This window comes from Melanerpes formicivorus, unplaced genomic scaffold, assembly GCF_026170545.1.
Source record: "Melanerpes formicivorus ecotype bairdi unplaced genomic scaffold, bMelFor1.0.p_v2 SCAF_12, whole genome shotgun sequence".
Classification (NCBI taxonomy): Eukaryota; Metazoa; Chordata; class Aves; order Piciformes; family Picidae; genus Melanerpes; species Melanerpes formicivorus.
Window position 1 is genome coordinate 15,999,780 of NW_027142364.1, and position 21,453 is coordinate 16,021,232.

General features: G+C 43.8%; 1 protein-coding gene across 1 annotated transcript in view; it reads right to left on the reverse strand.

Annotated features, from left to right (window-relative positions):
• The window catches only part of EPHA4 (EPH receptor A4), a 119,299-nt gene that overhangs the window by 21,148 nt on the left and 76,698 nt on the right, over positions 1-21,453 (reverse strand). The window contains exons 6-11 of the mRNA XM_068145474.1: positions 11,111-11,235; positions 9,760-9,919; positions 8,443-8,554; positions 1,673-1,731; positions 778-891; positions 62-247 (exon numbers count right to left, since the gene is read on the reverse strand). Of these exons, the coding sequence (XP_068001575.1) occupies positions 62-247; positions 778-891; positions 1,673-1,731; positions 8,443-8,554; positions 9,760-9,919; positions 11,111-11,235 (756 nt within the window). The remainder of the gene's footprint in view (positions 1-61; positions 248-777; positions 892-1,672; positions 1,732-8,442; positions 8,555-9,759; positions 9,920-11,110; positions 11,236-21,453) is intronic.

The following is a 21,453-nucleotide window of genomic DNA, read 5'->3' on the forward strand; positions in this document are numbered from 1 at the left end:
GCAGAGCCTTAATTTTTCAGTGACTTCTAAATTGGCCTTGTCATGAAAATATCCTACTTACATTTAGTAACTACACCTTCCAAGTGGATGATATTGGGGTGGTCAAATTGTCCCATGATGCTGGCCTCACTCAGGAAGTCTCTCCTTTGTTTATCAGTATATCCAGCTTTTAGAGTCTTGATAGCAACACAGATCTCTCTTTTTCCTGGTACTTTGAGTCGCCCACTGCATACTTCACCAAACTCTCCTTAAGGTAAAAGGCACAAGAATCCATGGTCATAAACATGAAACACAAACTCATGTTGTCAAACTGTTATGTAAGCTCATCTGTGTCATACAAAGCTCAGAGGATCAGGCTGAGAGTCAGCGTTGTTCAGCCTGAAGAAGGCTCCCTTCTGGTGTTTGAAGGGAGCCTGCAGGATAGCTGGAGCAGGACTTGTTACAGGGGCACATAGTGACAAGGTGAGGGGTAATGGCTTCAAACCTGAAAAAGCCAGATTTAGATTGGCTATTAGGAAGGAAGAATTTTTTCCCTATGATGGTGGTGAGGCATGGGAACAAGTTGCCCAGACAAGTTGTGGAGGCTCCAAGACTGGCCTTGACCAACCTGGTCTAGTAGGAAGTGTCTCTGACCATCACATGGGGTTGGAACTACATCTTTAGAGTCCCTTTTAACCCAAACCATTCTGTGATTCTATGATTCTCCGACGTCATGTATTCTAGAAGCAAATTTAAACCTATACTTAGAAACAAAAATGCAAAAGTACTGGCACTTACCCACACCAATAACTTTTTCAATCTTTATGCAGGAAGCATCAATTTCTTTGGCAAATTCCCTCACAGCTTGGTTCGGATCCTCATATGTAAAAGGATCTACATATGTTCTAACACCTGCAAGGCAGAAATGTTTGATTTGAAGTCGCTGATCTACATGCTGCTGAACACAGAACATATGAGACTGAAGCCTTAATGATATACAACAGCAAAGAAAGTGTACAATAAAGATGCACTGTAAGCCAGCAATGACTTGATGAAGAAAGGAAGGACTTGATGTATTTCTCCTCTGATGCAGTATTTTTAATGGAAAAGTTTAATATTTCCCAATAGTGATGTAAGGAACCAGGCTTTTGCCAACAAATGAGCTTCACAAATCACTGCCATCACTAAGAGGCCAACAGCCTGTTTATGGACCTGTGAGACTAAACCACATCCCATTTTCCTTTGGAGAGCCAAGAAATTCTGAGCTCAGGCCCCAGGTTTGGTGCCTAGATGACTCAGTAGGATTCAATCTGAGGAAAAGGGCAGTAAAGTTCACATCCCCTTTCCTTCAGGATTGACTCCAGCCCATCCAAAACCTGATTTATCAGGGTATTGTGGGGAAAAAATCATTCTGAGATATCATGAGCCAACAACAGATGTCTTTCAGTGGAAAGGAACAGTAAAAAAATCTGATGAACCTTTCTCCTGCCTGTCCCCTTGAAACTTTTTACCCAGATGCTTCTATTCTCCTAGTTACTAAAGTACATAGTATTGAAGAAGGATGTTTGCAAGAGAGAAAACCAGAGATATATTCATCTCAAGAGGAATGTCATCCCTGATTCCCCAAGCATCACAACATGGGACATGTTTTATGAAGCAAATCAAAGAATCCAAGTACTGCTGTCTTTTTTACCTTGGTTCAAATGTTTCTCTTCATCTGCCTCTTGCTTAGCCTTGCTGTACTTACTGCGCCTGTCAGAACAAAAAAGAGCATTTCAGTTCAGAACAAGTATCTTTTGAGACAAGCTAAATCTTCTTGACCTGCTCAGACTTGAGCTGCTTGCACCTGCCATGACCTGTGCTCCGCAGCTTCCCTCCAACAGCCCGTGACACACCATACACCTACCAGTGGGGCAGGAGACTCCTCGACTACTCTTAAGTGTTACTGGCGTCAACAAAGCACTGAGAAAAACACAAATCTATTTGCATCTCAGCATTTAAAGAAAGGCAGCTTGTGTTTTGGCTACTTTGCCTTCAAATGAGTACTTGCAATCCTGTGCAAAAGAGGGCCAGATTGATTTTTTACCCCAATTTTATATATGGAATTAAATACTATGAGAGAGGTGTGCTGCTAGATTGATTTTCAAACACAATTAGGAAATGCCAACACCAACCCACTTATGGAACTGTAAATTTAAAATGCAAGCAAGTCTATTAATCCAGAAATCAGGATGGCAGCAAAAAAAACCCAAACCAAACCAAACCAAATCAAACCAAACACCCTTGATCTTCAAAAATGCAGATCCAGATGATTTTATTTTATTTAATCATTGTACAATTGAAGGGAGTGAAGAACTCCTGACAGCAGAGCTCTTCTACTAACCCTCTCAGCTAGAGACTATATAGCATGTTAACTCTATAGATGACTATTTCTACACCTGAAGACACAATATTGGGGTTGTTCAGCCTGGAGAAGAGAGGGTTCCAGGAAGACATTCCTGTGGCCTTTCAGCACTTAAAGGCATCAGTCAGAAAGATGTGGACAGACTTTTTAGCAGGGCTCGTTGCAACAGGATACAGTGTGATGGTTTTAAACTAAAAGAGAGAAGGTAGATGTCCCATCCACTGAAACATTCCAGGTCAGGTGGGACAGGGCTCTAAGCAATCCGGTCTAGTTGAATATGCCCCTGCTCACTACAAGGAGGTCGAACTAGATGACCTTTAAAGGCTCCTTTCCACCCAATTCATTCAATGATGCTGTGATATTGTACCCAGTTATGTATTGAATTAGTTCAGTAGGATTCAAAGTTCCCCATTATCTAATGGTATGAAGATGCAGATTTGATTTGGGCTTTTACCCATCAGTCATTGAGAGTTCAGAACCATACACAAGAACAGATGCTGCTGAAGAGAAGGGCTTGGTGATCTTTGCTCCTCAGTTTGCCTGTTCCTATGGAATTCCAAGTCTCCCAGTGAGTCAGACCCACATTAGCTAACTGGCTGGAGTCTGGGTTGGAGTGAAGAAGAGAGAAGGCAGAAGGAGATATCAATCGTGGAGAACAAAATTCAAGATTGGCATTGCCTGTAGCATGAAACCACTATGTGGAGTGGGGCAGGAGATGCCCACACTGCCAGGGACACTGGGCTGAGACTCAGAAAATGGTGCATGGGTAATGGAGGAAAAAGAGTGGGTGAGAGAAAGACCTGCTGGGAAATGTGAGTTAAAAGGGCTCAAAAACTCAGACAACAGGAAGAGAACTTATGACTGAGAGCCTTGCTTGCAGCAAATCTGCCTGAGTCTCTCCATCCCCCTCCCTCCAGCAGAACCCTTCTGCCCTTTAGCAAAAAAGCATCCAGCTTCCCACTCTGTGCCTGGGGAATGGCAGCTTCCCATTGATGTCAATGGCTGTTTCCCAGCCTCTGTCTTTGCAGTCTGTTAGTGCTGGTGTTAGAAGTATTAGGCTAATAATAAAAACTATAAATTAACCATGAAACAGGGGGAAAATAAATCTTGTTTGACCTGTGAAGACTACCAGATCTTTGAACCAAACCCCACAGCTACCAACAACACCAACAGAACTTGAATTTAGACATAAAAAGCAGGTATACGTCCAACCATAAATGGTTGGGAGCTTCTTCTCTTGATGAAAGTCAATTAAACACAACTGGCTCCAAATCACAAGAAGAGCATTATTAAAAACTACACTGGATCCAAACACCCATTTAAAATGTTTGCTTGCCCGAGGCCTTACAGCCCTGGTATAATACAGCTAAATAACATCTCTCTGACAAGGAAAAAGCCACAAGATCTGAGACTGTTTAGTCTGCAGAAGAGCACACTGAGAATCACAGAACAGAAGAGAATCACAGAACTGTTTTGGTTAGAAAAGACCTAGAAGATCATTGAGTCCAACCATCAACCCACCACCACCATGGCCATTAAAGTATGCCCCAGTGTGTCCACACGTTGCTTGAAGACCTCCAGGGATGGTGACTGCACCAACTCCCTGGGCAGCCTGCTCCAGTGCCTGACCACTCTTGCAGCAAAGAAATTTGTCCCAATCTCCAAATAAAACCTTCCCTGGCACAATTCCAGGCCATTTCCTCTCCTTATATCACTTGATAGTAGGGAGAAGAGACCAATCCTCACCTCACCCCAACCTCGCCCTCTACAGGGAGCTGTAGAGAGCAATGAGGTCTCCTCTCAGCCTCCCCCTCTCCACACCAACCAACCCCGGCTCCCTCAGCTGCTCTGAGAGGGAATCTTCTCAATGCATATCAATAGCTAAAGGACAGGAAAGCAAGAGGATAGGGATCAGGCTTTTTTCAGTGGTGACCAGCAACAAGACAAGGGGCAACAGGCACAGACTGGAACTCGGAAGGTTCCATCTGAACATGCAGAAAAACTTCTTTCCTGTGAGAGTGCTGGAGCACTGGAGTGGGCTGCCCAGAGAGGTTTTGGAGTCTCCTTCTCTAGAGATATTCCAAACCCACCTGGACACTGTGATCCTGGGCAACCTGTGGATGACCCTGCTTCAGCAGCAGGGTGTGAATGGATAATCCACAGAGGTCCCTTCCAACACCTACCATGATGAGATTCCATGAAAAGAAGTATGTTCTGGGTGAGAAGGAAGAGGCAGCACAAATCCCACCCAGCACCATATGGGATCAAGTCAGCTACAGGAATACAGAGATGGTTTCAGGTGTTATACTTCTCTCAGAAGAAAGAGAAAAAACCCAAGATTCTTCATTTTAAACAGGACACCTTTAAATTGATTTTATTAAAGCCTGGCCACAGATGGGAAATGTGAAACACAAACAGGCTTTGCATGAAAGCACTTTAAGTATGAGAAAATGTTCTTTGTCTTAAAAGTACAAGCACCCTAACAACAGATAAAAAATTCACCTACCCCCACTAAAACCCAAAGACATGCAAAAAGCAAAGGGAAACAAGGGGATTACTGTTCAAGCAATATAATTGCAGCTTATTAAGTTTAAATAATACCTTCCCAACTAACTACCTACTTCCACTTCTCCCTGTGTCACCTGTTGACCTCTCTCCTTGGCTGGGGGTCGGACACTCCTGTCTCCTATTGTCCCCAAGCCCCGCACCATGGAGCACAGGGGGTGGGAGCTGCCTCCCGGGGCAGCTCACCTGAGGGGCAGAAGGAGCCTTTGTCACAGATCTGAACACTGTAATTACAGGGATTATGGTGGTGGTGATCAAATAGCCAGCATTTGGGAGAACACAGAGGCTTTCAGAAACTGCAGGGGTCAGGGGCACAGGCAGATCTATAGCTGGGGACTGGTGACAAAGAGGAGGGTATGAGCATGCAGCGTGAGGTGGAGTAGCTGCTGCTCCCACCTCACCACCTACTTTCCATGCAAAAGAGAGGCTGGGCATGCTGCAGGGCTCAGGCATCAGGCTGGCAGAGTACTCAGACACCACAAGCAGAAAAGTGGACCACATTTGTAGCGTTCTGTCCAGTTCTGAGCTCCCCAGTTCAAGAGAGAAAGGGAACTACTGTAGAGAGTCCAGATGAGGCTACAAAGATGATGAGGGGACAGGGGCATCTCTCTGACAAGGAAAGGCTGAGAGACCTTGGGGCTGTTTAGCCTGGAGAAGAGAATGACTGAGAGGGAATCTTCTCAATACTTATAAGTAACTGAAGTGTAGGGCATTAAGAGGATAAGGCCAGTGGCAGAAAAACAGGTAATGAGCACAAACTAGAACCCAGAAAGTTCCATCTGAACTATAAGGAAAATGTTCCTTCTTGTGAAGTTGCCAGAGCCCTGGACCAGGCTGCCCAGAGAGGTTGTGGAGTTTCCTTCTCTGTAGAGATAACAAATCTGCCTGGACATTTCAGTCCTGGGCAACCTGCTGTGTGTGACCCTGCTTTAACTTGGCTTGGACCAGACAATCTCGAGAGGTCCTTTCCACCCCCCACCACACCAGCATTCTGTGATTCTGGGAGATGCATTCAGCTGCTGATAGGAGCAGAAGACAAATCAATCTATCCCTTGGAAGAATTTGATAGACACTTTTTGATGACCAGAGGATTCTGTAGGACCATCTTACTCCACCCAGGCTGTCTTAGAAAGCTGCTCTTTTCTGGTTTAGACTTTGCCAAATCTTTTGCAACTCTACTTGAGACACTAGTTTTAGTCAGTGTTCCTGCAGTGCATGGTTTAGAAAAACACATGGTATCTCCTGGACTCTGCTCTATGGATACAATCTTAACCTCAGTAAGCTTAAACTGAGCTTTAGGCAGATCAGTTCTTATGTTAACACAAACACTGTGGTCACAGGCCAGAACCAAACAGCTTGAGCTGCCTGAAGACAAAGTCCTTTAACAAGTTCTGTTGTAAAGATGAATCTGGAGATATGAGCAATGAAAAAGTGTAGTGTTAAATCAGTAATAACAACCCAGGGTTCAGAAGTGGGCACCTAGAGCATACACCCCAGCTTCTACATTTGGCTCAGGGATACAGAGGGCATGTCTGCAGGCCAAAGCACAACTTTGATTCTACAAACATGACTTTCAGGTCATGGCTAGATTACAAAACCTCCTCCTGGGGACTGCATGGACAGAAAAAGCTTTTTCTCATCTGAAGTAATTTTGGAACAAAGTATAATTATTTTGCTATTAACTTCTGCTGGTGTAGGAACATCATGAAGCATCCCCAAAGCCCACACCTCTAAATGACATGAGTAAAGTGGTTAAAATGGTGAATATTAAAGTAGATTCTGTTTATTGAGAGCTACTGGAGGGCTGTGCATTGAGCAAGGATACTAATTAGCAAAGCACCATGCATTAGTATGCACAAAGCAGTTTCACTATCCTAGTATTTCATTCTTATTACTAAGTCTTTCCCCATTCACGGCTTCTCTGAGACCTACCAGTGCAGAGCTGCATGACACCTCTGAACCTATGTCCACCAAGAAATTTTCATCTTGACTCCCACCAGTGCTTGGACCAGGCTTTTGTCCCAAGTGCCCATATGCTCTTTGCCATGTCTTTGTCCAAGGTGAACACTTGTGGGCACATAACTGAGAAGACAGCCTGGGTGGTGAGAAGACCTGGCTGAGTGCAGACCCACATCAGCGAGTCTGTCAGATACCTGGCTCCAGGCAGCCTTTCCCCTGACAGCTTTATGGCTGATACTGAAGAGAATCAATATGAGGGCAAGGGGTTGACATTTCATTTTCTAAGGAGTGATACATTGAGGGCCAATCACCAAGCAGTGTTTATCAGCCTTGGGAAACGATGGGTTTTTATAGGGGGAGGAGAAGAAGGAATCATCTCAAAGCAACTCAACAGGCTCAATTCTCCAAGGTGGCGACTCATAATTAGAAAGCCAATGTATCCTGCTATCAATCCTGCCTTAAATAATAAAGTGATCAATAAAAGCAGAGAGGAGATTAAGTCATCAAGCTCAGTGGTGCTATTTGCTGTTGCAATGACTTTTAATAAAGCTGTCTCTCTGCATCACATTTTCATATGTTCTGCTCTCCTTTCCTCCTGTCAGCATTGAGAGCTGAACACCCACAGAAAGCTGCAACAATACATGTCTGCTTGCCAGATATTATAATCACAGTGACTTAACTTCTCTTTAAGACGATTTAAAGCAAGAGCAAATCAAGAGGAATTTCTACATGTTTATGGCTGATGCCATTAAGCTCATCAACAGCCTGACAAAATATGCATCTCTCAGACACCAGGCTTCAGATGCAGCAATGCTGTGTCCACTTTTATCTCAGAATTACACTGAAGCAAAATCGTGCTGACCTTTCAAAATGAGTCTGAACACAAAGATGAAGACAGAAGGCTCATGCTGTGCTTCTGCTACATTCTCCTGCAAGTCACAGGACTGTTTCTGATGCCTGGGTTGAATGCAGGAGATGGAACAAGTACTTTGGAGAAGATTATGGTCCCATTCTGATGAAATAGCCATCGATCCAGTCTGCTTGCCACTGTGTGTGATGCTGAGTGACTGTGACTTCTGTTTTACAGTCATATCCACTCACTCTGGAAGGACTAACCCAAAAGACTAACAAAGATTCATACAGACTAACACAAAAATCACAAGCAGTCTGATGGCTTAGCTGGTAACAGTGAAGCTGTTTATTCCCTGCCTATGAGGAGTCACTCCAAGAAAATCTTCTGTACCCATTAAACTTAACTTCAAGTTCCACTAACCACAAATCTCTAGCTGGCTTGCTCCTCAATACCCAGTTATTGCAATCAGTTTTGCATTTGAAGGGCAAACAGAGCTGGAACTATTGCCATTACATCACATGCTGCTTGGTACTAATGTTGAGAAGATCAAAGCTACATGTGAGAAGGCTTGTAATGCAAATTCACTGTTTATGATGCTAATCAAAGAATTTAGCTTTGTTTGGAGAAGACAAAAAACTCCTTCATGAAAGAGAGAAGGGGAGACAGAAGCTTAAGCTCTTACCTCCTGCTGATGACAAAGGCTGCAATGAGAATGACCACAAGAACAACACTGCCAGCCACTGAGACAAGCAGCACTGTGGGATTGGTACCATCGCCAATGATGGGGGAAGGAACTGGAAACAGAAAAAGGAGCATTAGTGTCAACCTAGGTAGCACTGAGGGAAGTTTTCTGGCTTGCAAAGGCAGTCTAGAGTAGCATTAAAATCTACTTTCAGGCCTTTATTATATAGTTATTCAACATACTTTTCCAGAAGGGCCCTAATTTGCTGAAGACATGGCGTTTGATAATGATTTGGTGAACATCAGTTCACTGGGAACAAGTGAACAATCCCCTGCTTGCTACCCTTCAGTGTTATTAAGAGGCTATAGTGGCTATTTTGGTTTTTTTATCTCTTTTCTAAAGGCTTTCCACTCTTCTTTCCTCCTCTTTTTTCTCTCTGTGGGGCCAGCTGATCACTTGCCAGCTGACACAAAGAGAACAAATTATTTTTAAATATCCACCCTCTTCCTGCTGAATTATCTTCATCTGAAGGATGTCTCTACTATTCTTCATGACCTTAGATTCATATAAGCAGACCTGTATGTCCAAAATAAAACAGACTTGGTCACATTGCCCTCCTGACACTGAAAAGCAAACATTGTGTGGGCTAAATTCGCATGTTTCCTCAAGCAAAGTGAAAAGCTCTACTGACAACATAATTGTTTTCAGGTTAGCTGTTATCAGTATCACTGAGATTGGAAGAGACCTCGAAGATCATCGAGTCCAACCTGTTACCACAGACCTCATGACTAGAATAGGGAGGACACTACTGCCCACTTCAGGCTTGAACTCATGACCATCCCATTAAGGGTCTTGTGCACTACCAACTGAGCCACATCAACTGCTTTCAAACATTCTGTCTTCATACTACTCACTAAGGAAAAGTGCAAATATGTGAGCTGATGCAGGACACTTAACTGATGTATTACAGGCTCTTGCAAAGAGGACTATCAGGGTTCTACTCTCCTGCAATGGAGATATTCCAAACACATGTGCAAAGTAGATATAAGCATCAATGGCTTCCAGGTGTTTATAGGATGCATGTCCTGACGCCACAATAAAGAATTTCCATTGCTAGAATCCAGAGTGTAGCACATCCAAAAAGAGGTCTCAGGTCAGATTCATGGCATCACCAGCAGTCATGGAAGAACAGCATCCTTGAACGTACACGCCAACATATAGTACAAGAAACCATTGGTAAACTCCCAACACACAGCTCAGTTACATCTGCACTCTTTACTTAGGGAAAGACAAAGAAATCAATGGGCATGTCATTACCTGTGTTAGTTGTGAACTCAAATGGCCCACTGAAGTCTCCATAGCCTGCTGCTGTCCTTGCCCGCACATGAAATACATATGAAGTCAGGGGGTTCAAGCCTTTGATGTCCGTGTTCCTGGAGGCTGTCTTCACAATGCGATAGCTGCGCTCATTTTGGTCCTACCAACAAAGAACAGGAGGGTGATCAAGTGAAAATGGCTCACTGCATGTGAACCATGGAACCCTGCTTCCTTGCCAAAACTGTCATAATGAAAGAAGGTGAGTAACAGGGTTGGAATTCTCAAAATACATCCTGAGGGCTCCTGCTGTCGGCCTTGCTCAATACCTCCTGAGCTGCCCGCTGCAGGGAGCTCTGAGCAGGTCAAAAAAGGAGTTGAGGAGGTAGGTCTGATGCTCATATATCACTGATTATTTAAGAAATCCTGTAATGTAATCCTTTGGAAAACAGCCAATCCTTCAAATAGAATCCTCTTGATGAACAAGCAATATTTCACTCACACATACTGGCACTTTCTTTTTCGTCCTACCAGGCAGAAGCTATTCAGAAAACCAAACCAAACCAAACCAGCCCACACCAAAACAAAACAAAATGCAAGGCCTATAAAATATCTTCCAGAAAGTCCAGTCTTAAACATTGCTCTATTTTTGGATGCAAAAACCCAGCAGAAAATGGAATAATCTAGCTTCCCTGCAAATCAGATGTTAGGGAAGCAAACAGGGATTATCTTTATCAAAACAATTCAGCAGCATGCATGCACACGTGAGAGAGTCTGGACACAAGCAAGACCAGGTAATTGTTCATTTCTGCAGAGAACCTTCAAATAAAATAGCTCTTTTCATAGTTCCATACCTGAGAACTCATTTGTAGGAATAACATCTCCCTCTACCTTGGAAAAGATGAAGAATGTAATTTTCTTTCCTCATTCTCTATTTGCAGCCATCCAGCCCACACTATTGCTCTGAGCAGAAGCTATCGGCAAACATATCTAATTATTATTACTGTGTTAGATACTTCATTATTATACTTCTGTCTATGAAGTAAAGCTAATGTCTCACTTCTGCCCAACATTATTGATTCTCATTATTAATCTGCTTGCTACAAAAGATGAGTTCCTAGGCAGGAAAAAAATAACAAAATAAACTCATACCATGCAGCTGGAACAGCCTGTGAATCTTATTCTTTCAAGGAACCATTCAAGTGCATGAAATCCTTAATTGGATTTTATGAAACTGAATCTATTTGCTTTCAAATGATGGAATTCTATCTGGAAGTAAAGTGTGCTGGAATAAAGTAAAAAGCCCTTCCCAAGCCCAAGTAAAACTCCTGACTTGTCCATTTCTGAATGGTACCTTTTCATAGTATTTGACTTCATACTCCAAGATGACTCCGTTTGGCCTGTCAGGTTCCAGCCAAGCCAAGGCAACGCTGTGCCTGGTTATCTCCTTAGCCTGGATCAAAGCAATGGGGGATGGAGCTGCCAGAAAGAGAAAATAAATAAATATAAGCAATATTTTAATGAGGAATGTGTATTGTGAATCAGAGCTTTTGCAACATGAGCACTACCAAAACCTGTGTTTTTCTTGGTGGGGGGGGGAAGGAGGTCAGAAGCATTAAACCTTTTTCCTGTCGTCTCTCACAAAAATACATTTAGTCCCCTCTAATAAAGCTTGTACTGGAGCAATACTAAATTGGTGCATTCTGAAGTAACAATTACACTTGTCTAAACAATGCTACTTTCATGATGCTCAGATATAAACCTCCATAAGAGGTGACAGTACTAAAAGGGTCTGCCTTATTTTTGTCCTTTGTTAGGCACAGCGCATGCAGACTTCTGTTTTGCTCTTCTTCCATTGCTTGAAATGAACTGATGTTACTTCATCAACTATTTGCCTGAATTATGAAATTCCTGAGGGACCTATCTGCTTTTCCCTAAAGATGATAAAACATTGCCACTGAGTTAGAATAGAATTGTTAGGGTTGGAAGGGATATCAAGGACCATCTAGTTCCAGCCTCCCTGCTATTGCCAGGGACACTTACACAAGATCAGGTTGCCCAAAGCCCCATCCAGCCTGGCCTTAAAAACCTCTAGGGGTGGGGCTTCTACCACCTCCCTGGTGCAACCTGTTCCAGTGCCTAACCACCCTCATGGGGAAGAACTTCTTCCTAACATCTAATCTCAATCCACCCATTTCTAGTTTTGTTCCATTCCCCCTAGTCCTATCATTACCTGACACTCTAAAAAGTCCCTCACCAGCTTTCTTGCAGGTGCCATTCAGAAACTGGAAGGCCACAATAAGGTCTCCTCAGAACCTTCTCTTCTCCAGACTGAATAGCCCCAACTCCCTCAGTCTGTCCTCATAGGAGAGGTGCTCCAGCCCTCTGATCATCCTCGTGGCCCTTCTCTGGACACGCTCCAGCACCTCTAGATCCTTCCTGTAATAGGGCCTCCAGAACTGGATGCAGTACTCCAAGTGGGGTCTCACCAGAGCTGAGTAGAGGGGGAGAATCACCTCCCTCAACCTGCTGACTACGCTTCTCTTGATGCAGCCCTGGATGTGATTGGCTTTCTGGGCTGCAAGTGCACACTGCTGGCTGATGTTGAGCTTCTCATCCACCAGCATCCCCCAGTCCTTTTCTTCAGGGCTGTTCTCAAGCCAGTCGCTGCCCAGCCTATATCAGTGCTTGGGATTACCCTGGCCAAGATGCTTTGCTCAGGTCCAGGTAAATGATGTCAGTTGCTCAGCCTTCATCTATTAATGTTGTGACCTTGTCATAAAAGGCCACCAGGTTTATCAGGCAGGACGTGCCCTTGGTGAAGCCTTGCTGCTTGTACCCAGTCACCTCTTTGTTATTCTTCTCCAGGAGGATCTGCTCCATGATCTTAGTGGGCACAGAGGTAATAGAAGATAACCAAGACTGGTCTACTGTCCACAAAAATGGCATCATCTGACCCATGTGTCATTATTATTGATGCAATGAATAAACCAAACAGGATTATGCTGCCCAGGGTAAGGGCTACCCAATCTCTGGGAAAACTCTTCCTAGCAACAAGATGAAACTCAAAGATCCTTTAAACTGTATCTGTGCACAATAATAAGGGCTGCAACGAAGATGATAATGGAAAACATCTCATTGTGTGCCCTACACTTTCAATAGAGCCCCTGCTAATGCTGAAGTTCAGGGTTTTGACTGGCTGGAGGACAAAGCGTTCTCCCTTTGACTATGATAGCAGAGATTCATGGCTGCGCTGGGGGAACGGGTTTTCTAAAGATTCATGAACCCGGCTGCCCCTTCCTTGCTGTTGTGTTGTTGTGTGGTCACGTCTCTAGCCAGCTGTTATCAAGCTCTTTTGATGCTGACAATAGCTGGTATAAATGGTGGAGTCTCCAGGGATAAAAAGGGACATTCATGAAATTTTTAATCTTATCTAACAAAGCTGTCCTGTATAACCAGAGATTAGAGGTCTTCCCAAATTGAATATATTTCTTCCTTTGTCCCCTGGAGCTGTAGCCATGTTGCTCTTTTTTTTTTCCCCCCTTTGCCTTTTTTTCCCCCCCTTTTTGTTTCTTTTCCTGCCCTTAACTTTGGGATGAATCTCCAGGAAAATATTAAGAGAGCAAAAAGTATCCTTGAAAACTACCAAGAAAGGCAAATAAATAAAAGAGTCACAATATATGAAAGGAAAATTGAACGTTGAAAACCTCAAACCTACTTGACCATATCAGACAGTTCTGATGGAAGGGAAAATCACCAGTAGACGCTGCACAGTCACAAAAGGGTGTCTCCTCTTGATGTGAAACCATCAGGGAGCTGCTTCCTGATTTACTGTTTGACAGTTTGGCATCTCTGTTAGAAATGCCTCCAGAATCTTTCTCTCTTTTCCCTTGTCTGTCTCCCACATGCAAAGGCAAATACTGGATGACAGAGGAGACTATATATGCAGCCAACAGGGAGGATCCTGGTGTGCTCCATCACATTAGATCCATGGCATGACTGAGAACCTGCTTAATAACCTCATGGGTCTTCACAACCTGACTTTTTTTTCCCCTTCCCATTTACAGCAAGAATACTGCTCAGCTAATAAATTACAAGTCAGATTTGTTACCTTAAAATGCACACACATTACTGATGAACCAACAGGAGGGAAACCTGCTTAGTTAATCAGTACCTCATACAGGGCAGACAGGCAATTCTTTTTACTGAGCATCTGTCACTTATGCTGGTCTGAACACAAGAATTGCAGAGAGAAAGTTCCCTTTCTTCCTTTTATCCTCTTTTCAACCTCCTTGGTTTCCCACTTTATTTCTGCAGGCATTTATATTGGAATTTATTGAGTCCCTCAATATTGGGCTGGTAAGTGCTGTATGAAAGTGCATTTCTTCTCTGTTGTAAAATGGCTGGTTGCAGCAGAAGAATATATATTAACTGCTCCTTTGGGTGAAAGACGCTTAGTTTTATACAGTTTAACAAGTGCTTTCTCATCTCTCTCAAAAAAGGACAGCACCACACGGCACTGGAATAAACAATGTGCTCCTGTCCTCCAGGACACAAACAGGACTTGTGTGTTAATTTCTCTGTCACAATTACAAGTCTGTGTCCCTATTTTTTTCCTTTCTGTCCTTTATATGCTAATTCAGCCTACTTAAATATTAATCTCTTTTGTCCTGCATTCTGTAGATGGAAAATTGGCTTCTGTGTCATTTTGTTCTGTCCATTCTGCCTTTTCACATGCTCTATAGAAATCCTTAGAGTGCCCAAGTCCAGCAACAGCATGAAATATCAGAACCGCAAGAGGCCTTCCAGAAGCTCTTTGACATCTCTGCATCACACATGGTCTGCATAATGGTCTGTGCAATAGGATACTGGGCTGCAGGTCTGCAGACCTGGAGGAACTGGGCTCAGTAACCACAAGATGTACCACAGATCTCACTGCATGGATAAGATACTACAAAAATTTCTCTTGCTTCTGCAAATAGTCCTAACAAGCAGGGCTTCCCCCCAACCGCTGTTTTCCAGGATCCACCAGCTGACTGAGTAGTTGAAAGACTGGACTTCTGGAAGAACCCCAGGTCTGAGTCTCCCGGGACATATATTACCAGAAAGATGTAAGAGTTTGGTCAGTGGAGTCTAGAACAAAGAAAACCACCACTGCCAGCTCCCCCTGGCAATTCAGGAGGCAGGCAGAGCCTTCTGGGTGAGCTTGTGCAAAATATTCACATTCTTTGTTCTTCTCCCTTATGCCTTTATATTGTCTCTTACAGGTGATGTGAAACTAAACACGTAACAGGTTGTAAAATGATGCTTTGATCATGAGCAGAATAAAAGACAGAATCTTCTTGTCTATGTGCGTGGGGTAACAGCTCATTATATACACACATTCCTACGCAAAACATACTGAAGACAGCTTGACCATGCACACAATTCAGATGTTCACAATAAAATCACACAATACTTCAGAAAGAAAGTAGGAGATTGCTTTTTCTTCTGCTTTTTGCACATTCCTCCTCCCCCCTATGTGGAAAGGAAAAACTTGTTTCTCAGTCACCACTGCTTAGGACAGCAAGTGATTCTACCACATGAAAAGATCCTACACCTCAAGCTCCAATTCCACCAGAACAGCCCATTTCACCAAGACAAATGACAAGGTATTTTGGTGTTTAAAAGAGGTCCCCTTGAACAAAAGCACCAAGTGTGACTTTCCCTAGTTCAAAGCTCAGCAGTTCCACTCCCTTACAAACCCCACTCTCTACTGATGTGAACGTTGCAATTTTCTTTTATCTACTTCCTCAATAACCTGCCATTAAACACCTACTAGTAGTTTTATTACTGTGGTTCAGAGCTTGCGGCCTACAAAGAGAGAAAGAGCACAGCTGTACTCCAAAAACTTCACCCAAATGCCATAAAGCCATGTCCCAAGGCTAATAAGTGCTGAATTGTAACAGTTTTGGGGCACTTTAAAGGATGGTAGAAGCAGAGTGTCAGCTTTTCATTACTGGTTCAAATTAGGAGAGGGAAAAAAGCAGGAAATAAATAGATGCAATAAAGTCCCTGCCATGTAGGCATCCGTGAGTGAAAACAGCCCTTTATGAAGCCACAACACATGAGCACTCAGATATCAAAGATACACAATGCCCAGTGTTTTAGTGAAGATGCCTTCTTAACCACAGCAGGGTTTACTTTCCACTCCCCATGATTTGAATTTAAATGGATCGTGTTTACTCAAGGGGTCCTTCACTGATTGAAAAATATACCCACAGTTTGTACATTATCTCAGCTAAATTCAAATAACATATTTAAATTTAATTACTTGAAGCTTAGGGGGTTTTCATGATTTGCTTCTTTTATTTCTCCCCCCCCCCCCCCCAATTGCACACAACACCACCACTTATTTGTTCTTATCAATGGCTGTGTGCTTTGTCAAGCATCAAAATTAAATGCTTGAAAGCGCTAATGATGTTACTGTGATTAAGGGGTTTTACCTTCCAGGGTAGATACTAAAAGCCTGCTCCATTATTAATTACTTAAAAAAAAGAAAATATCCACCAAAAACCTGAAAATTTAACAGTGAAGAGAAGTCCTCTTAGAAATCAAAACAAGACAATAGAAGATATTCTCTTAATTGAGACAAAGCACACTTAAGGGAACCCAGCACATTTCAGCTTTTCTTTCTATTTACCTCATAATAGTGAATTTTACATGGGAGTCTCTAAATTATATTCTCAATTAATGTCCCAGCACAAAAAGGATGGACAACACAGAGAATCAAATATGGTTTTAATCATGTCTAAAGGCAACATCCTCTGGGCCAGATTCTGGCACTTTTATTCATGTAAGAGAACAACTTACTCTACTGCCTGCCACAGTGACTCAAATCAAGCTAAGGAGAAGTACCCAGCCCTGTTTAGTTACATTGTGGTGGGCTGAATAAATCAAAAAGAAAGCAGCTTTACTCTTTCCTAAATGGTTGGTGTTCATTTCCTCTTGTCCAGGCAGAAGGGCTCCTGTTTCTGAGCACCACCCCACTGTGCTCCGAGAAATGGCTTTGCAAACGAAGGAGAATGTATTTTGGCTTAACCAACTCTCTGAATGTATGTACAGCATATACACAAGTCATGTATGTACACAAGGATAAACCATGAAAGGCTGCTGCATGTGTGAATCTATGTGCATGCACAGACTAGATGCCTGTGCACGTCTGAAGAGCTGAGCTAGAGGCTGGCATCCCAGTTCTTCTCTGCCTGTATGACAGCTATGCCTTTCTCCTCAGGACCAGCAAATATGTGGGCTGGAGATTCACTTTAAAAACTAACCCCAAGCATATTTTAATTTCTTTTATTATTCCCTCTAAGTGGAGCAAACATTTGTACCAGTGACAATCGGGCCAGGTTTGGACTTAGACAAGGACCTAGAGGCTTGATTGCTCAACTGAGCCATTGGAAGCTTCCCAAGACATTCCCAATCCTCTGTCTTCCCACCGTCTGCCTCTCCCTCCCCCAGGAATGATGACTGGCAAGGAACACCTCCCAGCTTGGAAACTGAGACACGCCAAGATCCAGGCCAGCATTTCCAGGCTTTAGCATTCAAAGCAAAGACTTTAAATCTACACCAGTGGAGTAAAGTGCCCAAGGTTATCCACCCACACGTGAAAATCCTGGCCGAGGCAACGTGAAGCAGCATGACAGCTGAACTTGGCTTCTTTCTCTCAGTGCCTTCCATCAGCTGTAATACTGCTGCACTAACCCTTGCCTCCCCATTACTAGAAATTGTGCTGCTCAAGAAAAGCACTGGCTCAGCCACAAAATACTCATAGGACACTTTCATCCCAAAATGACAGGCACAAGGGATCTTCCCTTTCTTTCCAAGCTCCACTGCCAAATTGCTCCGAGAAAGAAAAGCGGCAAGCTCTCCAATCTAGGGACCAGCTCTCATCAGTTATGTTTGCAATGATGTGTTCATCAAGACAGGGGCTGGAAAATAAGCTTTTAGAAGGCTGTTAACACAACATTATTATATTTTAAACATTTCCTCCATTTTCAAGTTCTCATTTCTTGCCTCTCCCAAAAGAACCTGAGCTGCAAACCCTGCCAAACCACAAAAGCTGGCTTCAACTTGCATCAAATCAAAAGCTTGAAGGAAAACCCAGGCTGTTAGCAGCAACAAATAGTAGTAGCTGAGGATTGAGTGCTGTATTTTTGCCACCCTACTCCTGCTTCAGTTCTTGGAGACATGCAATGTCTGCTGAGTACCCACAAAGAGCCCGTGTGTTTTCTGAGTTGCCCATCCACTTCTGTGTCAGTTTTAACACAGACAGCTTCAGCATACCAGAAGCGCTCTAACTCAGGTAAAACCAATTACAGAAGCTGAGGTCTGACCACAGTTCCTTGTGGTTTACACCAGCAACTGCAATGAGACAAGGGATGATGAAGATGATTTTTGCACACCCAGGAGATGGCTCGTTCTGGCTGTTAATTTCCAAGGAGCAGCTCTTGACAGCAAGACATTATTTTGAAGTACTGGCCCTCCAGTTCCAAAGGCCAAATAACAGTATCAGCTGATGCAGTGCAAGTCTGGAATAACTCGAGAGACCTGAATCTGCAACCTGCAATCCCAAAGATTGCCTTAATCCCAGGGACTATTAGAATCTACATAGCATTTAGCAAGAGATCTGTATTACAACTCAAGCATGGGGGCTGTTTAGTCTGAGAACTGCTTGTTTTCTTTCTGCTAGCTTGCTAAGAAATCCTGTTGGCATGTTCAGACAAGGATAACTTCATAGCTGCCAACAGAAACATGGCAGAATATTGTGTTTCCTGTATGTATGAATGCCAGCTTAAAACAAACAGGAAAACAAGTCTTGGAGTTGGAAGGCAATTTATAAAAAGCTGTCTGAATGTTACAATCACTTAAAAACCCCAGCACTGAAACACTTCTAAATGCTTAAACTAGAATGATTAATGCAAGAAGGGTGAACATCCAGAGCCCTGTGAATTGCTCTAAGAAACTTTAGAGCAGTAAACAATTTGAGAAGATGGGGAATTAGTCAGCAGCTGTCTGACCTGAGCAGGTTTGGAGCTGCTGGTCACAAAGCAGGTCATGCTGCAGTTACTCTTCCCTGTAGTTGAGGTTAGAATCTGACCCAATATAAACAACAATAAATTTTGTAGCCTAAAGAAACCAGTGTTGATGCTCCACTGCATTATATTGGACTGAGAAACACAGAGACAATGGCCGTGCAGTCCAGACAGCCACAACTGAAGCCAGCAGGAACAGGGAAGTGATTGTGCCTCTGTACTCAACACTGGTGGGGCCACACTTCAAGTATTGTGTTCACTTCAGGGCCCCTCACTATAGGAAGGACACATTGAGGTGCAGGAGTATATCCAGAGAAGGGCAACAAGGCTAATGAAGGCCTTTGAGCACATGTCCTGTGAGCAGCTGCTGAGGGAGCTGGGGTTGTTCAGTCTGGTGATAAGGAGGTTGAGGTGAGACATCAGTCTCTACAAGTACCTGAAGGGAGATGGGAGAGTGGAGGGACCAGCCTCATCTCCTTGGTGGCAAGCAATGAGACCAGAAGAAATGGTTACAAGTAGCACCAGGAGAAGGTTAAGCCAGATATTAGGAAATGGTATTTTTATTGACAGGGTTATCAAATAGTGGAATGGTTCCCCCAGGTGGAGTCACCATTCCTGGAGTGTTTAAGCAGTTTTTGGAACTGGTGCTTGGGGACATGGCTTAGTCTTGAGCCTTCAGTGCTGGGTCAAAGGTTGGACTGGATGATCTTGAAGGTCTCCTTCAATCAGATATATTCTGCGATTCTATAACCCTCAGGAGTCCTCCTTTAGAGCCTGAACCAGCCACGCTTTGAGGCAGGATCCCAGGACACAAATTTGAGTTGGAATGCTTGTTGAACACACTACAATCATCCTCTTACTTCCCAGATGCTGGTCCAGCAAGCAAAGACCACCAGAACCCAGTGATGCTGGACACAACATAGAGCAGCCCCAGAGTATAGCGGCACTGAGGGAACAAGAATGAGAAACCAGAGAACATAGCCTCCAGTTATTAAAACAGGCAATAACATGGGAAATGAAGCATTCACCAATCACTCCAAATAAGTAGTCTGGAGCAATCTAACCCATTTACACCATCTCCTCAGGGTACCTACCTCATCACCACACCCTGCAGATTCCTCTTGGAAGCCTAAGGTAGCCATCAGAACTAATTCCTCCCCAGAAATATCCAATCCTTTGTAGTTTGCTGGAGTAGGTTCTGCCAACCTGCCTTAGCAAAACAAACTACCACTTCTCCTTCAGCTCTTTCCACAAGGACATTAAAGCTACATCAGATCCCCAAAATGAGATGAATACAGGGGGAAACACAGTGACTAAGGATGAGGTACTTAATGCCTTCTTTGCTTCAGTCTTTAGGAGCAGGACTAGCTGCCTTCTGGGTAGCCAGCCCCTTGAGTTGAAAGACAGGGATGGGAAACAGAACACAACCTCCATAATCCAGGAGGAAACAATGAGTGACCTGCTGAACCACCTAGATATACACAAGTCTATTGAGCTAGATAGGTTACACCCAATAGTGCTAAAGGAGTTGGCAGATGTGCTCACCAAGCCAGTCTTCATGATTTGTCAGCAGTCCTGACTAACCAGGGAGGTCCCAACTGACTGGAGACAAGCAAATGTGACACCTACCTACAAGAAGAGCCAGAAGAAAGATCTGTCTAACTACAGACCTGTCAGTGACCTTAGTGCCAGGGAAGGTCATGGAACAAACCAGCAGGAGTGCTATAAATACCATATACAAGAAAATCAGGCCTGTCAGTATGGGTTCATGAAGGACAGGCCCTACTTAATGAACCTCATCTCCTTCTACTGCAAGGTGACCCACTTGTTGGATAGGGAATGGCTGTGGATGCTGTTTACCTGGACTTCAATAAAGCCTTTGATACTGCCCCGCCCCCCCAAAGCATCCTCATGAAAAACTGGCTCCCTGGATGGGTGTCCACTCTGCTGGATCAAACACTGGCTGGATGGCTGGGCCCAGAGAGTGATGAGGAATGAAGCTAAATCCAATTGGCAGCCAGTCACAAGCGGTGTTCTCTCAGGGCTCAGTGCTGGGGCCAGTCCTGTTTGATATCTTTATCAACAGCCTTGATGAAGAGATTGAGAATACTCTCAGTCTGCAGATGACATCAAGTTAGGCAGGAGTTTGATCTGCTGGAGGGTATGAAGGCTCTTCAGAGGGATCTGGACAGTCTGGATCAATGGACTTCAGCCAAGCATAAGGGCTTCAACAAGCTCTGAGTCCTGCATTTGGATCACAGCAATGCAAAGCAGCTGTTAAGCTGTTCAGCAGAAAGGGACCTGGGAATGTTGAATGACAGCTGTCTGAATATGAGCCAGTGTGTATCCAGGTGGCCAAGGAAGCACACAGCATGCTGGCCTGCATCAGGAACAGTGTGGCCAGCAGGACCAGAAAAGTGCTTGTTCCCCTGTACTCAGCACTGGTGAGGCCACACATTGAATACCAGGTTCAGTTTCGGGCACCACAGTACCCAAGAGACATTGACATGCTGGAGCAGGTCCAGAGAAGGACAAGGAAGGTGATGAAGGGTCTTGAGAATAAGCTTTATGAGGATAGACTGTGGGAGCTGGGGGTGTTTGGTCTGAAGAAAAGAAGGCT